General features: G+C 55.9%; 1 protein-coding gene across 9 annotated transcripts in view; it reads right to left on the reverse strand.

Annotated features, from left to right (window-relative positions):
• RPH3AL (rabphilin 3A like (without C2 domains)) overlaps window positions 1-17,869 on the reverse strand; it is a 177,391-nt gene that overhangs the window by 23,121 nt on the left and 136,401 nt on the right. For 5 of the 9 annotated variants that reach the window (XM_017510584.2, XM_037732119.1, XM_037732117.1 and 2 more), the window contains one exon: window positions 6,386-6,499. In XM_017510584.2, coding sequence (XP_017366073.1) covers window positions 6,386-6,499 — 114 coding nt within the window. Of the gene's footprint in view, window positions 1-48; window positions 2,611-4,641; window positions 4,786-6,385; window positions 6,500-17,869 lie in introns of those variants that run through there. The other 4 variants (XM_017510578.2, XM_017510580.2, XM_017510587.2 and 1 more) reach the window with 4 other exon arrangements.

Here is a 17,869-nt window from a genome sequence, read left to right on the forward strand (position 1 = left end):
GCCTCCCAAAGTGCTGGGATTACAGGCTTGAGCCACCGCGCCCGGCCCTACGTTGAAATATTTCTGACACATAAAAAATACAAATCTATACAGTGAGTGAAAGGCAGCAAAGCACTGAACATGTGGGTGGGGCTCGTGGACTGGGGGTCCCACAGTGGACTGGGCACACTGTTTTCAGAACCCCCAGTGTCAGGGCCTACCCATCTGTTCTCTTTCATCGGTTTTCCAGAGGTAAATTCAATAATGTTCTGCCTTGGGGGTGGACGGATGGGGACCAGGCCTGGCTTTTATCAGCCCCTTTCAGGGATTTTAATGAGGAATGAGGGCCTCCCCATTAACACCCTGATTTCAGTTAGGTGCGCTGGCCTGGCCTTTGGCAAGGCTTGGGGTCCCCAGTCCAGAATCTTTTCAGATCACCCTTGGCCGGCAGTACACCTGTCTCCCACCATGCTCAGGGAAGGGCAGTCCCCAGGCCGGGAGACGGGACCAGAGGTCTAAAGACTTCTTTCAATCAATACAATTTTCAGGCCCATGCTGGGCTTCCCGGTTAGGGACACCTGGCCCTCCACGTTCTGTGCATTTGGGGTAGGCTGCGGAGCAAATAGGCTTGTTCATGCTTGGCTTCCTTCTTTGTAGACATTTCGGGGCTGACATTAAGTGGATTATACCGCTCAGCTTCCAAAGTTCCTCTTCTTTTTCTCTTTGTGGTTTATGCCATTTTCATTCTTTTACGTCATTCTAGTGGGGTTTTGAGGGACAGAGGAAAATATGAATATATTCAGTGCACCATATGTAACCAGCAGTCCTTGTCCATTTAAAATTCATTTTTGCATACGTCCGTGTGTTTGTAGAACTCATTCTGATTATCTGTGTTGTGAAATACTTCCTTTTGTATGTAGATGGCCTTGCTTATCCACGTAGCGTCAGGTGTGTGAGCCGCATGAACACACACAGATAGAGCCCCTCCTTTCTCTGCGGCTTAGGAAGTGTTCCAGCAAGTCAATGCATCACAGTTTTTTCCATCCATTTTCTATGGATGCATCTCAGAAACACAGGCAATTGTGGTCTTTTGATCAACACACTGGCTCAATGCAAATTTAAATCTTCATTGTTTTAATTCTGAAGCATAACGTGTCACAGGGAAAGTGAGTACTCCTTTACCATTTGCCAGCAGCAAGGACAAAAAGCGAATGGTGGGGGCCCAGGAGCTCCCAGCTTGGAGAGGAGGAGGCCCTTCCGGATCCGGGGACCCAGGGGTGGGGTGGGGGAGGCAGGAGGAGAGCAGGTGTGGACACTGTCATGCACACGCCCCACACACGTTCTCTCTTCAGGGAAGGGTTTTCCAGAAGCATTTGCCCGTACTCGGAAGTATTTGCATGCCAAGCCAAACCTGCTAAGAGAAGTGAACTAATGGCTGAGGGGAGCCACGTGCCCTGGCCGGGGAGTTGCCTGAAGGCTGCTCTTCAGTGAGTTAACAGCGTCCACCAGAAACATTCCCAGCTCCTCAAGCTGAAGACAGGCTGAGCAAAAACCAGGCAGGCTGTGAGGGGATTCAAAGAAACCTAATAGGGCCGGGCGCGGTGGCTCGCGCCTGTCATCCCAGCACTTTGGGAGGCCAAGGCAGGCAGATCACTTTAAACCAGGAGTTTGAGACCAGCCTGCTCAACATGGCAAAATCTTATCTCTTCTAAAAATACAAAAATGAGCTGGGCATGGTGGTGGGCACCTGTAATCTCACCTACTCAGGAGGCTGAGGTGGGAGAATTGCTTGAGCCTGGGAGGCAGAGGTTGCAGTGAGCCGAGATCATGCCACTGCACTCCAGGCTGGGCAACACAGCAAGACTCCATCTCAGAAACAAACACACAAAAACCAAAGAAACCTAACAATGCCAGGTTTCACCTGCAGTCCTGGGCCAGCCCACGGGAGGGGGGCCTGCTCCTGCCTCCCACAGCTGAAGGGAGGGGGAGGTGGGTGAATCTCACACCCCACTGAAGGGAGGGGGAGGTGGGCGCTGCTCTGGCTCCAGTGCTCACCTCTAAGGGCCACACGCCACACGCAGCTTTGGAGGCCATGCCCTAGGTTTCATTTGATCTTGCCATTAATATAGCAATGGAGAAAGCCCCGCCTGGCTGCCCCTCTGACACTGCATGTGGGAAGTCCCCCACACCCTAGCCCAACCCAAGACCCAAGCAAACTTACAATAATCACAAGGTAGGTTGGGGTCGTGGGGCAGGGGCAATAAATAAGGTTGGGGTTGAGGGCAGCAGTGGGAGGGGTGGCGGAAGCAGAGGGCCCCCCGGAGAGAAGGGGTGCAGAAAGGCACTGGGTGGGGATGCAGACAGCTCCCAACACTGGTTTGTTGCGTCGTGGGCAAAAGGGTGGCTGGCGAGGGCACAGGGACCCGTCCGGGAGGAGCCTCGCAGGGTCTGGCTCCAGCTTTCTCCAGAATCTTCCACGGGGAAGTCTGTTCCATGCACCCAACGCCTCAGCCCGGGCAGCTGGAGGGGCCTGCTGGAGCCACATCAGCAGCGGGGGATGGCCCAGGTGTGTCTTTTACCTTTGGAGGAAAGAAGAGGCCACCACGAGGTGAGCAGGGGTGGAGTCCCTCCCTCCCCAGTGACATCGCGGCCTTTGGGAATGAGAGGGAGGGCTGGTGGGGAAAGCAGGCTTCTGCTGACAGCGCCCTGGCTCGAGACCAGCACCACACCACTCTGCGCTGCTGTGTGATGGCGGCAAAGGCACCGGTCCCTCTGGGCTTCAGGCCCCCTCCCAACCCAGGTGACCAACACAGCAACCCCAAAATGCCGGAAGGAGCAGACGGACACGGAAATAGAAAATTCTCCTCCGAGCCGATCCTTTCCAAGCTGTTTCTTAAGCCTGGGAACACTCTCTCCACACTGGGCCACATGGCTTCCCCTTTATTACCCCCAGAGGACCCCCAGGGGAAAGCAGTCCGTGTGGACATTGCATTTTGTCTCTCTGGAACCCTGTGAGGGACACCTTATCAATAACAGAACTGGGTGCAGAGAGATCAAATATAAGGGTGAACCGTATCGAATTGCTGATATTTCACTGTTTTTGAACCAAAAAAATGCAATTTCAGTTGGGTGCGGTGGCTCTTGCCCGTAATCCCAGCACTTTGGGAGGCCAAGGTGGGAGGACTGCTTGAGCCCAGGAGTTTGAGACCAGCCTGGGTAACACAGGGAGACCCCACCTCTTTGAAAAACACACAAAAAATAGCCGAGCTTGGTGGCATGTGCCTATAGTCCTAGCTACTTTGCAGGCTGAGACAGGAGGATTGCTTGAGCCCCGGGGGTTGAGGCTGCAGTGAGCTGTGATCACACCACTGCACTCCAGCCTGGGCAACAGCATGAGATCCTGTCTCAAAAAAAAAAAAAAATGCAATTTCATGTGGTTCAACCTGGGGGGTCTGTTCAAGATCCCGTGGCTGTGGGTGGCAGGGCTGGGACAATGACTCAGGCTGCCTGATCCACACTGACCTCTGACCTCTGTGGAGGACCCCCAGGAGGCTAGAAGGAGGGGGCAGGTCTGCTCCACAACAAAGATGCCTCCCGGTGCTCTGCAGCTTCTGGGGAACCATTGAGTGGGGGAGGGGAGGCGGGAGAGGTATTCCTACGGTGGCTGCCAGGTGCCCTCCACACCTCGGGAGGGAGATCGGCTGTCGCCCTGGTGCGTGTGTGTACCCACAAATCGAGTGGGGGTGGGAGGCGGGAGAGGCATTCCCTCAGTGGCTGCTGGATGCCCTCCACCTGGAAGGGAGATCAGCCACCACCCTGGTGCATGTGTGGACCTGTGAATCCTCAGGCCAGGGAAGGGCCCAGCCCACCCAGGGCTTCTTTCTTGAAGGAGACGAGGCCGATCCTGCACCTGCGCAGCTTTCTCTGGCCTCAGTGTAAGAAGGACCCCCTCCCCTGTCACAGGACAGTCCTGGGCCGGCCAGGGCTGGGGCCAGCAGGTACAGGGCAGAGTGGGATCCCAGGATTCTCCCCTCACTCTCTCTGTGCCTTGGTTTCTCCGCCCATCAGATGGGGATGATAAGCCTCCCAGCCACTCTGCCAAAAGAAGGCAAGTTTACCCCCAGAGGCGCCAGGCAGGTTGGGCTCCGTGTCCCAGGCCCTGTGGTTCTGGAATGTCCCTCCAATGACCTGGGCCAGCTCCAGGCTGGGCTCTGTTTCCAAAAGGTTGATGTGGCTTCCTCTGCCATGTGGCAGGTTTGGGGAGGGCAAGGGCTGTCCCACCTGGCTCCCAGCTCAGGCTGGGCACTTGCTGAGGCTCAGTGAGGACTGACTGCCTGGCGCACAGTAGGTGCCCTTGAGCAGGAGATGTAGTATCATGGTAAAGCCATCAGAGAGATGGGGAAATGCTTTGTAACGCTGAGGATGGTAACCACTGCTGTAATTACCAAGTGGCTACGGAATCACTACCATGACCAATTTGGGCCCCTCTCTCTGTTCCTGGCAGGCCAGGATGGGGTCTGGCTCACCTGGTCCCCAGCACAGTGCTCGGTAAACATGGGGCACTGACCATGTCACCCACCACCCTCCAGTTTGGGAGGAGTGAGTGAGAGAGGACGTGGCCAGGGGGCAGGAAAGGGGAGAAGGCAGCAGCCGGGTACTCACCAGGGCCCTTCAGGTCAGCCCGGGGCAGAGTGCCCTGCGGGTCAGCAGAGCCTGTCCCTGTCTCACTGGCCAGGCTGCTCTGGCTCCCGGAGAGGTGGCCGGGTGGGTGGGCGAGCCCCATCCTGGGGGCCTCATCGCTGCCACCTGTGGGAAATCATGTGTGGGCCCCGTGGGTCTCAAACTGAGAGGGGGTGATCATGGTCGAGGTCCTCGTTGGGAACCATGGTGGGTCTCTGTGGGATGTCTGCCCCCCACCCCACCCACATGGCCACCAGGCTCTGGCATGACCCCACCCTCTGGCCACTGCTGCTGGGTCCAAGAACGGGACTGCAGGTCACTTCACTAAGTCACAAGTCACCACCATGAAAATCCACAATGATCACAGACTGGGGATGGGGGTGGGGATACATATTTTGGTTAACCTAATGAGAGAGATGTTGATGGCTGCCTTAACTCACTAAACGATCCTCATGCAAACATGGTTTTTGGTCCTCGCCTGGCCAAGAGAGAAGACGTGAAGCCTGCTACTTTGCTGACCTTTTCCCGACTCCCAGTCCTACGTGGTCAGAGCTGAGGGTGGGTGTGGAGCGAGGGATCAGAGCTCATGGTGGGAGGAGGGGTGAGTATAAAACCTGCCCTGGAAACCTAGGCTGGCAGGTAAGTTTCCTTTATACTCGTCTAAATCTCTAGAATCTTCAGCCTAAAGTCACTGGTGCAGGAAAAGTTTTCATCTCTGACACCATCTCTACCTACTGATACTGGCCACTTGGAAAGCTGCACTGAGGAGGATTCTGAGGGCTCATCCGGGCTCTGTGATCACCTAGCAATGTCTGCCCTGGTCATGGAGTGGGCAGTGGTGATAGGTGTGCCAGGCCTCTGCTGGCTCTGATTTAGCTCACACTTCCATTCCCAGCCCAGTCTTGGTCCCGAGACAGGACCCCCAAGGCACTTCATTCCCATTTGGGGCAGTTATAATAGAGCCCTTTCTTCCTATCAACTAAAATTGTCCTCCCTGAAACTTCTTTCCAAGATCCCAGTTCCAACCAGTGGGGTGACTGAACAAAGCTGGCCCTTTTTCCAAAGTCCTTCCTGGTTTCGAAGTCCATCTCACTTGCTAACAAGAAGAAAATGCAGGCCCAGAGGTCACGGCAGGTCCTGGGGACCCCGTGGTGGTTTCAAGGCAGAACTGGGCTCGTGCAGGGAACTTTGTCCCTGATTTTCACACTCTCAGGATTCAAGAGGCAACCTCTCAGCTGGGGAACGCTCACAGGTGAGCGTGGGAGTCCCAGGTGTGCCGGCCCTGCCTCCCATTGTCCACCTGCCCTCCTCCCGCTGTGTGGACAGAGGAGCCTCAAGGAGCCTGATCACCCATCCCTAGGCCTGCTTCTCCTTCCAGATGTAGAAGAGCTCTGTGGACACCTGGGGGGAAGCAGCAGCATTTTTTGGGATGGAGGAGGACAAAGTCTTGCTGTCACCAGGCTGGAATGCAATCACTGCAACCTCCGCCTCCTGGGTTCAAGAGATTCTCCTGCCTCAGCCTTCCAAGTGGCTGGGATTACAGGCATATGCCACCACACCCAGGTAATTTTTGTATTTTCAGTAGAGATGGGGTTTCACCATGTTGGCCAGGCTGGTCTCTATCTCCTGACCTTATGATCTACCCACCTTGGTCTCCTAAAGTGCTGGGATGACAGGCGTGAGCCACCACGCCCGGCCAATAAGCAGCATGTTACTCCCCACCTACCTGACTCCCTCCAGGGTTTGTCGCCTTTTGAGTCCCTGACCCCAGTGGGTGGGAGTCTGTCCTCTAGGCTGGAGGAGCTGAGATCTGAGTCACTGTCACTGTCACTGGAAACCCCTGGAAAAGACAGACCATAGCACAGGAAGTCACACAACCAGACACTGCCGCAGGCACAGACAGGGGCCAGGACAGGCCTCCCCAGCTGGGGACAAAGTGGCGTAGCAGCCTAGCTGGCCCTTTTGCTTTGGGCAGGAGATGCAATGGCCTGCGGACGGGAGGGCACGCGTTTCTGCTGGCCACAGAGGGAAGTCCTGGCGTGAGGAGGCTGGGACTCAGAGGCTCAGCGTGACCAGCATACCGTTCACCTGCTGGCCAGCCATCTCCACATGTCAGCCCCATTTTAGTTCCCATGATGGAACCAGAACCCGCCCGCCATGGCGGAGGCTGATTATCACGGCGCTGTGGACACAGCAGCTCTGAAGCCTCCACCCGGTGAGGCAGGAGGTCCAAGGCGATGCTCTGTGGGGATGAGGGTGGCGTCAGGCTTGACCTGAGGGAGCGTCCCAGGCATGTTCCACAGACACGTTCACTGAAGCTTCAGAACAACTCTGAGGTAGGAAAAAGCATTACCCCCATTCCACAGGCAAGACTACAGGGGTACACGCCCAAGGGGAAGAGCCGGGATTCTCCTCGCAGCAGGCCATGCTCACAGCCCTGACTCCACTGGAAGACTGAACCGGGAGGCGGCAAGCCTGGGCTCTCATCCCAGTTCATCCAGTAACTCGCAGTGGGGTCTTGCAAATGTGGAAGGGAGCCAGACAGATGGGACTGGAATCCCAGCAGGGGGAGGCGAGGATGTTGTCACAGCGAACACCCACTGTGGGAGGAACTCTCTCTTCTGGGCTAAATGGGACCGTGTTTGGCTGGGTAATCAACAGTGGGAGTCATGATGCAGGATGCGGCCACCTGTTAAACGTTCTATTTTAATTTTAAACACAGAAATGTATACCCATTCGCCAATCCTTCGATGCCAGGCTTGGGTGCTCCTGCAACATTGGCCCACGTGGCCTCCTGTGTATAAACCGCACCATGCTGTGTTGTCTGCGACCCCAGTTGCAGTTTCTCTGAATTTCGGCAGGACCCACAGACCCTGGCGAAGGAGGACAACTGCAGAATCTCCCTTTCTCCATCTCTTCCTTTTGGCTTTCACAGTTGTCCTGCCCATCCCTAATTCCACAGATTTTTATAAAGCAAGTTGCTTCCATTAAGACTTTCCAGGGCCAGGCACGGTGGCTCATGCCTGTAATCCCAGTACTTTGGGAGGCCAAGGTGGGTGGATCACCTGAGGTCAGGAGTTCAAGGACAGCCTGGCCAACATGGGGGAACTCCGTCTCTACTAAAAACACAAAAATTGGCTGGGCATGGTGGCAGGCACCTGTAATCCCAGCTACTCAGGAGGCTGAGGCAGGAGAATCACTTGAACCCGGGAGGCAGAGGTTGCAGTGAGCCGAGATTGTGTCACTGCACTCCAGCCTGGGCAACAGAGGGAGACTCCATCTTAAAAAATAAAAAAAGACTTTCCAAAGTCTCGGTTTTCATGAAATAATTCTGTCTCTTTTCTGACTCTTTCCGTCAATTCACATAACATTTATTTAAGTGATATCATTGCAATACCTCGTACAACTGCACAGAAAGATCTGGATCAAGGGCAACCAGCTTTGCAGGCGAGAAACTCAGCAGATGAGGCAGGAGTGGTCAGGCACCTGTCAGTGTTTTCCTTGGGGAATGCCAAATGCTGGTGGTTATGGAGGAAGGTTAGGATGGGTTGAGCTCCTATGCCAGGCACTGCGCTGGGTTCTTAGTGAGCATCGTCCTCCTCAGTCTTCCAGACAGCCCTGAGCCACAGTACCCGCTGGTGGGAGATGAAACCGGAAACAACATCGATCTATACCGAGGGAGGCTAGCAGGTGACATTTGATCCACCAAGCCCTTTCTGGAGTAGTGTATAGGGAGAATTCAGAGACGGCATGGAAGTTTAGTGGGAGGAAGTACCTGGTTAGTTAGGAAAATCCACCGTGGGCACTGGGATGGGAAATGGTAGCTTCCATGGAGATCCAGAGGCTACTGGAAAGCTTTCGTGCCTTCAGCCTATGTCACATTTCAAATAAGGGTGTCAAGGGTCTTGGAACCAAGCAAGCAGAGGCTGGAGCTGCTGCCAGGTGGACCCAGAGACTCTCAACCCTGTGCACCCCCAGAGGCTGGAGCTGCTGCCAGGCGGACCCAGAGACTCTCAACCCTGTGCACCCCAGCAGAGCAGCCAGCACACAGCAGGTGCTTCATGAAGCTCAGGGACATGTGGTCTTGCCTCTTTTCTCCTCACGTCCTGCCATTTTCACAGACATGGCTCTTGAATCGGCTGCTTCCTCACTGTCACTGCCTTATTTAACTCGAGCTGTTGGCTCCTGCCACCTGGACTCCTGTCATGATGCCCCACCTGGACCCCAACTGCAGGCATCCCACGGTGTGTTCTCTGCATAGCCAGATCCAGCAAGAGCATAGGTCCCGGCTTCACCCTCTTTAAAGGCTCCTCATGCCCCCAGGGCCTCACCAGGCTCCCGGCCTTTGTCTACTTTTCCAGCTGCATCCCACGACACCCGCTGTCTCCCCCAAGCCTCCAGCCTCCTGCGGCTTGTGGGTCTTGCCGCCACCTCTGGCTGTGACTGGCTTGCCTCTGCCCAGAATGCCCTGCCCACCCGTCTTCTCTTGGCTTAGTTAGAAAACTACCTCCTCCAGGAAGCCCTCAGTCTCCCCTGTGCCCTGGCTGGCTGGATGACCTATACTCTCTGCTATAGCTGCACCAACTGCTTTATGCCCTGTTTGCTTCCCCCAGCAGGTCGAGAAGTTCCTTGAGGGCAGGGACCAAATAGCACAGGCAAACGAGGCTGGTGTGGCTCTCCTCTCTGTGGGCCCGACCTGTGCTCTGGGGCAGGAGTGATGACCATGGGATGGGGCCTGGCCTTTCCGTCCTCCACCTGCTCAAAGGCGCTGCCTTTTTCTGCCCTGCTCTCCAGGAAGAGTTCAGCTTTGGCTCCTCGGACTTCTGTGACACAGCATTAAGAGGAGAGGTCATGGAGTGTGGCTGTAGTCTGCATGCCCCTTCCTAGTATGTGACAAATGCAAGCAAAACCTGCCTCATTTTGCAGTTGTTTTTCAGGTCCTGGACTGAACTACTTTGATCATGAATCTACCAAGACTGGACCTCATGGGCGTCAGTTTCATAAGCATTTATGTAGTTTTGATTCACTGATTAGATGCCAACTTCATGGGTCCCATGAAAAAGGGCTAGGAGGAGGTGGCAGAAGGCAGGGTTTCCTGCTGGACTCCTGGAGAAGGCCATTCCCCACGTCACCCCTGAGGCAGCCACAGTGGAGGGCTATGGTTTATCCTCCCCGGAGGCCAGGCCACTTCAATGCACAGCAGGAGAGTCCCTGCAGCGGGGTAGCTTGCCTCCATGTCGGTCTCCGCTTCTCTCTGGCAGAGATGCTTATGGGAGATCCAGTCATGCTTCCTGACTTGAACTGGCCCAGCTTGCCCATGGCTAATATGCAAAATCTACACAGTCCGGGGCTGGAGTGGGTGGGGCTCCATGCTGCTCTAGCTGGCTCCTTTGGTGCGAAGGGGCAGATGCCAAAGGACTTGGAAGGAGGCGATGGGATGGGATGTCCCAGGACTGGGTCAGGGAGGCGAGCTCACCCTCTCCATCGTCCCTGCCCTGTTCTGTCATCTATCACACGTGGTTACAGAGTCGGGCTGGGAGCAGGTGAAAACCGCAAGACAACCGTGAACTGCGCCACGCCTCATCGTGAGGACGGCATTTGTTATGAGCTGTGCATTTTATCCAAAACGGCAACCCTGGAGGTGGGGTTGGGGTCAGGGTGTCTCACGGCCTAGTCCCCATGTGTGCCTGTGTACACAAAGGTTAACAACAAAAAAAATGTAGAAATCCTCCCCAAGTTACAGTCAGCTGGCTTGTTCTTCATCTCCTTTTATACAGACCCCAAAGGGCCACAGCCGTGAAAAAGGGCAGAAGAGCCTCCGATGCCAACTGAGCTCGCAAAGGTGACACAGAGCAGGTACCAGGCAGCCAGTGAAACAGGCTCACGGCTTTCAGATGCTTCTCCCCGGCTGGAGCCTCTCTGCTCATTGTGTCTGCGATTTCAAGCTGGGGCTTAGAGGTCTTTGTGGTACAAACCCAAATCCCATTTCTAACCCACTCTAATAAACACCACTCGAAAGAAATAAATCAGAGGAAGTCAGCGGTACCCACACCAGCCTTGGGTTCACTGCCAGTGCAGAAGGCCTACACCGGAGAACCCTGCTGAGAAGTCCCTGGCCCACCACGAACACCGCAGGCCAAATGTCCCCAGCTTCCTCGGGATGCGAAGGAAGCAGCCGTCCCTTCTACCCCCACTCCGGAAACGTCACTGTAAAACCCAAACCTCACCTAATTTGCCATTCGATGGCCACTGCCGCCTTTCTCCCCGCACAGCAGCTGTACTGTCAGTCTTCCAGGTCCATCCGCAAAGCTTTCAGGCTCATACATCTTTTGGCCCTTACTCTTCCATCCTCAACGTAACACTCTGTGTCTGAGGGCTGATATATTTTTTTCTCCTTAATTCCCCAAAGGCTGAGTCTGGGATGGCTTGCCGAGGGGCCCTGTACTCTGCCCACACCTGAATTTTCAGATGGAAGATGGGAGAACACCAGGGAGAAGCCTGTCCCAATAGTCTTTCGGAGAAAGACATATCATCAGATGGAGTCGCCCAGTGCCACCAAGAGGCAGGAGTGGGGGAGGAGCTCCCTCCACAGTGGCCTGAGCCACTGCTGGATTCCTGGCATCCCTCAGACTTCCCCACCGTGGTCCAGTAGGGCTGCCTGCCTGCCTGGAGCTCGTCCTCAGCAGCGCCAGCCCCAGTGTCAGCCCCAGTGCCAGCCGTGCCCACTTCTCTGGGGAGAGGCCAGCTTTTCCTTCCCCCTGCTTACTCTTGGCTGGATTTGCAATTTGACTATCACCATGGAAACTCAGCGTTTTGGTATATGGTGGGGTGGGGAGAGTCTTTCCTCCTGGAGACTCTTGACTGCCTCAAAAGACGTGTGTGGCCGCTGCTGTCCCAAGGTGGCGCCTGGCCTGGGCGGGTCCAGGGATGGGCATCATGCTGGCCATCTGGCCTCATAGCGCTGCTGTCTGGGATATGGGGGGCCTGCTTCCAGGTTCTGCTCAGCCACCACCTCTCTCTGTGACCCCAGGCATCTCCCCAAGCTGTGCTGCAAAAACACAGAGGCTGAGCTAGGCACCCACTCGGGGTCTGAATCCTGGGATTCAACCTCGGGTCAGCCCATTGGTGGACGTAGCCCTGGTGCCCTTGCTGGTCAGGGGTGGGGAGAGGCTCCCTCTGGACCACGCAGCACTGCTGGCTGCACAAGGGCAGCCAACAGCCTGTGGGTTTGGGAGGCACTTGTGAGCTACGGCTGCTCTGCCTGGAGGCTCCCAAAGCCCCCAGAAATTATGGGAATTATAGAGGAAGAGAGATATTTTCAGCAAACATTCTGCCAAGCCAAAGCAGATGGTGGAAAATTTTGCATACTAAAAACACAACATTTTTTAATGTAAAGGAATGGTGATATGGCCTCGGGGAGCGTAGACAGTCTGAATTAGCCCTCTCCAGCCCACCAGCTGGGCACAGCTGCAGACACGCAGGGCTATCTGTCCCTGCTGGGACAGGGAATGGATGCTCCTCCTCACACAGGGCAGGCTCCGTGCCTGAAATCCCACGGAGATGCCTCCCCAGGCCAGGGCTCCCTCTTGGTGGCAGCGGAGGGGAGTGGGGGAGTCATCAGCTCTGTTACTTGGCGTGGTGTCCCGCCTCTGCCACTTCCCAGTGGTATGACTCTGGGCCAGTTTCCTATTCTTTTTTTTTTTGAGATGGAGTTTCACTCTTGTTACCCAGGCTGGAGTGCAATGGCGCGATCTCGGCTCACCGCAACCTCCGCCTCCTGGGTTCAGGCAATTCTCCTGCCTCAGCCTCCTGAGTAGCTGGGATTACAGGCACACGCCACCATGCCCAGCTAATGTTTTGTAGTTTTAGCAGAGACGGGGTTTCACCATGTTGACCAGGATGGTCTCGATCTCTTGACCTCATGATTCACCCGCCTTGGCTTCCCAAAGTGCTGGGATTACAGGCGTGAGCCACTGCGCCCAGCCTATTCTTTATTTTTGATAGAGACATCATCTCCCTATTTGCCAAGGTTGGTCCCGCACTCCTGGGCTCAAGTAACCCTCCCACCTCGGCCTCCCAAAGTGATGGGATTACAGGTGTGAGTGCCCGGCCGTGGGCCAGTCCTTTGCCAACCTGTGTGCTCAGCGGCTCACCTGTGGAATGGGGGGTGGGGGTTCCTGTCCCAGGGTGTGAAAACAGTGGTCGGCATCTGACCTGTGGCAGGTCCCTGACAGGCAAGAGCTGTTGTACTGGAGAGGCCTCTGGAACTCAGGGACCTACACTTCACAGCACTGGGCTGGCCCCAGGGTGCCCGGGCCAACTTCACAGCAGGGCTCACCTCTTTCAGGGGAGTGTGGATTCCCAAGCTGGGCTTTGTAGGGCACCATGGTACAGGGTGCCTTCAGAAGCCATTCAGAGGCTGGATTTGTACCCAGGCCTTTCCACTGCCAGAAACATCGCTTTTCCACCTCACAGAGCAGGCAGGACACCCCCGGGTCCTGCCTGACCCTAACGGCTCTGCCCCCTCAGAAATCCTCCCCTCCAGGCGGCCATCCGCCTCTTGGTCTTCCCACCCTGCTTTTCTGTGCCCTCTCTGGACCCTCTTCCTGTCGCAGCCAGAGGCCGAGGTGCAGGGAAAGCTCCGGCTCACTCAGCCGCCAGAGTTGAGCTCTGGTCCTGCCTCAGATGCTCCTGGGCAAATACCTTAATCTCTTTCAACCTCAGTCTTCACATCTGTAAAATGGAGATGAAAATGACTACCAAGTAGGACACACGGCTTTGGGAATTTAAAAGGCTACACAAGCCTACAAGTATTTTCACAAATTAGAATCTAATCCACCCCCTCCAGGAACCCATTCAAATCCTACCTCCACTGAAAAGTCTCCTCAGCCCCAGGGAAAGGAGCCCGGGAGACAGGACCTCCCACCTCTCCCACCGGATGCTGTCTGGTTTGCGTTTCTTTTCCTACCAATGCCTGCCTTGACCTCAATGGATTCAGGCACCACCCGAGGGCACGGCCATCCCTGAATGCACGCGTCTCTTCCCTCGGCCTGACCGCCAGGCTTTGAGCAAAGCGGGTACTCAGGAAATGCTTGCTGACTGTTTTCCTGAAAACCCTACCCAGGGCCGGAAACTGCACCATACAAAGAGCAGGGCCGGCCAGGGCAAGGGGTGGCTACAGTGGGAAAGGAGCCCCCAAAGCCCCATCTGCCACCTCCATCTCCCCCACAGAGCTGAGGTTTCCACCAGGATGAGGGCTAGGCAAGCAGTCAGCTTTTCTGGGCCATGATGGAGGAATCTCAGGGGTGCCAGGTGCCTCTCCCAGCCTGAACCCTGAGGGACACTCTAGGGGGATGCTGGTGGCCTTAGCCTGGGCAAAAAACAGATGAATGGGGAAGGGCTGCAGGAGGCTGGTGGGCCGTGAGGAGAGTGCTCCGTTCACACAGAGCCTGCCCTTCTTCCAAACCCACCTGCAGGCCAGGGTGCGGGGCTGAGGGAAACAAGCTCTCTCTTTGGTTTGAAACTTCCTGCAGGGCCCTGGAGAATCGGGATCTAGATAGGGAGAAGGGGGCTCCAAGGCCCGAAGAGCCTGTCCTCTTATGGAGGGGCCCACTGGTAGCCAGAAGAGGCTCAGAGACCACCCCTCCCTCACTCGGGGACCCTGGAGCCAGAAGATGTGGGCACACTTCCAGCCCTTTGCTGGCGAGCAACCTGACCACCCCTGACAGCCCCAGGACTACCCCGGAGGGCTAGTGAGGCCATGGTACCTGGGGAGCCTTCCTTCTAGGCTGCCAGGAAAGGCCCCCGAGGGCAGCCCCAGGCACGAGAGTGGACGGGCACAGACAGGGCTGGGAATCCAGGTTTGGGGAGTGGAGGAGGTCATCCTGCACCTGCTTATTCATTTTCCATCAATTTTCATTTACTCCCTCCTTCAGGTCCAGAGACAGGAGGCACCAGGCAATGAGGACAAATCCACAAATCAATAGAGACGTGGTCACCAGCGTTGGAATCTTGTGGTCCCTGCCCTTGCTTGAGGAGCTCCAGATAGAATGAAAGGTGGAAGGATGGAAGATAAGAACAGCTTCCTGCAGAGAGAACGTGATAGGCTGATGAAGAGTGGGGGATTCTTCAGGGAGAGGGCCAGTCAGAGAGGGCTTCCTGGAAGAGGTGGAATCTAAGGATGTGTATAATTTAGACAGATATGAAAGCTGGGCTGGGGCGCGCCAGGCATCCTGAACAGAGAACAGGAAAAGCAAAGGCCAAGCAGTTGACTCCTCTGGGGCCAGGACAGTCGTGCTTGCTCAGGAGAAAGGCTCCAGGCGCAGGCGCACAAGCGCCTGGTCTGGGTGTGGTCTGTACGGTCAGGACACATGAGAGACGAAACGTGGCAAGTGCCCGCGACTTTGCTGGGTGCAGGACGTGCTCTTGGGTGCTCCTGACTCCAGCCGTCTCTGTGTGTGTGTCTCTGGGCCTTCGTGGTTCGTTCACTTCATCTCTTTATGCCTCTCTTGCTGAGTTTTTTAATACAGAGACAGGGTCTCGCAATGTTGTCCAGGCTGGCTTCGAACCCCTGGGCTCGAGTGATCTGCCTGCCTTGGCCTCCCAAAGTGCTGGGATCACAGGCATGAGCCACGGTGCCCGGCCTCTTACTGATGTTTCTAAAGTCTCCCTCTGCCTGTGAATTTCTTGTCTCATTTCCTTCCCCGGGTCTGCGTCTGTGTGTGCTCAGAGCCTTCTGCAGTGTCTCTGGGTTCCTCTTCCTGTCTTGCCAGCTCCTCTCACTCTCCAGGACCCGCATCTCTGGGCCTCCATCTATGTCTCTCCTTCCCCAGGCCTCCCTGTCACATATCCTCAGGGCCCTGCTTTCTTGGCCTCTGCATTTGTGCCTCAGTTTCTCCCACCTGGGCTGGAATCTCAGTCCTTCCTCAGGCTCACCGTGTCTGTGGTCAGAGCTTAGGTGTGGGGTGGGCTGCCTGCTTTGCCTGGATCTCCTGTCACCCCAGGGGCAACCAAGGCAGGGGGGCCTGCCCATTTCTTCCTGTGTGCAGGCCAGGTCCCTGTCAGGAGGCCCCGGGAGGGAGCTGCAAGCTGAGCGGAACCAGGGCAGTTGTCTCCCAGGGCTCCAGTGGAGCCTGGCGGGGCAGGGAGGCCCAGATTTATTCAGTTCCCTTCGTCCCCGAGATAGGCGAGAGGCTGGAGGCAGATGTGCTTCACTGGCTGAGCAGAGCCTGGCATGGGCCAGGCACACACGGGAGCTCTGCATACCTCCACCGAAAGGAAGGCAGAAGCTGGCCCCTGGGGTCTGGGCCCCACTCTCCCAGTTCCGCTAAGATGGGGCCCACAGATGTCACCTTGTACCTGGAATCAACCAATCAGCTGAGGTTGTCATTGGGGTTCGGGCAAATTAGAGGTGACAGCCATGCTCCTGACCTCCGTGGTGTGGCTAATGAAGTCCTTTTGCTCTTGGAAATCAACCTCTAAGCCAGCGAGGAGGCCCAGGACAGGCAGGTGGGCTGCTGGGGGAAGGGGTCGGGTGCAGCAGGTGAGGAAAGCAGCAGTAGCTCACTGATGCTCTGGACTTCTGTTCTGTAGGGGGACCTCCACTCACACCCACCATCACTGAGCTTGTGTTTGGCTTAACCAAGGGCTCCAAAGGTCAGAACAAATCCGTGTGCATGGGCTTCCCTTTGAAAACACTGCCACGCGGGATATGGCCAAGTATACTTCCCTGAGATTTAGGAAAAGGGCGGTTTCCCGACTGCTGCGAGTGTTTCTCTTCCTTTCCAAGCTGAGACTACAGTGCAAATTATTTGGCTCTCTGTGACTTAGTTTCCTCTTCTGTAAAATGGGAGTAGCAGTGCCCCTATCGCAGGTTGTTGGGGGATGACATGAAGTCACAGAGATGCGTAGCACCTGGTGCAGCCCGCAGTGAGCAACCGTGTCACTGTGGCAGCCACTGCTGTGGCTTTTTGTGTTTTCATCCAACTACTCGGCACCAAGGCCTGAAGCCTGTCCCTCTTACCTGAAGCCTGTCCTTACCTGAAGCCTGGACCTCTTACCTAAAGCCTGGACCTCTTACCTGCACTGACAGACAGGCAGATAGTACCCAGGCCTCAGGAACCTGGCAGAACGGCAGCTGCATGGGAAGACTGATGCCTGGCCAACTGCCAGTGTTTCTCCCAGCGGGACCTGCCTCGGCCTCGGGCAGCGCCGGGCCACCCTCTACCCTCGCCCTGCCTCAGGTGGGATGGATGACACTCATTCCCCAAATGTCTGGCTAGACCAGAGTCACAGACACAACCGTCTATGACATTGTTTGATAGTTTATTTTCTTGACCCAAACAGCAGCCTTACACTTGGGAGATCTGAGTGAACGGCTTTCAAGGCGCCACACGGGGCATACAGGGCTGTTCTCAGGTGGCTCAGACAACAGTCCCTCCCTTGTCTCTAAACAGTCCTTTCTGGCTTGTGTGCCTGAGAGTGAGTGAGCATGTGTGTGAGTGCATGCGTGCATGCATCTGTGTGCATGTGTGTGCGTGTCTGTGTGCATGTGTGCGTCTGTGTGCGCCTGTGCATGTCTGTGTGCATGTGTGCGCGCATCTGTGTGTGTGCGCATGTACGTCTGTGCGTGTGCATGTGCATGCACGTCTGCATGTGCATGCTTGTCTGCGCATGTGTGCACGTGTCTGTGCATGTATGTGCATGTGTCTGTGTCCGTGTATGTCTGTGTGTGCGTGCTTATGTTTGTGTGCATGTGGGCGCATCTGTGTGCGTGTATGTGCATGCATATGTGGGTTTGCATGTGTGCGTGTGCACGTCTGTGCGTGCGTGTGTCCGTGTGTGCATGCGTGTGTCTGAGTGTGTGTGTGTTTGGTGGCTTCTATTAGCTTTATATTTCAAAAATCCCAGGTATTTCCAGCTCCCCAGGACTCTAGAGCCCACGCAGGGAGGAAATGAGTGGAGACAGGGAGGTGATAATTAGGCATAAGAGGCCGTCCTGGGGCTGGGACTTGGCTAGTTCACAACACTGTGAGCACTTATCACAGCACGGTGGGGCTGCTGGGTGGGTCTGATGGGATTTCACTGGGCAGCACATGTCCGCGCGCACGCGTGTGTGTGTGTGTGTGTGTGTGTGTGTGTGTGTGTCCACTCTACCTCCCCCCCAACATGGAGGCCTCCCTACTCCACTCTACCTTCCCCCCCCACACGG

The sequence above is a fragment of the Cebus imitator genome, unplaced genomic scaffold (genome assembly GCF_001604975.1).
Source record: "Cebus imitator isolate Cc_AM_T3 unplaced genomic scaffold, Cebus_imitator-1.0 Scaffold441, whole genome shotgun sequence".
NCBI classification, from domain to species: Eukaryota; Metazoa; Chordata; class Mammalia; order Primates; family Cebidae; genus Cebus; species Cebus imitator.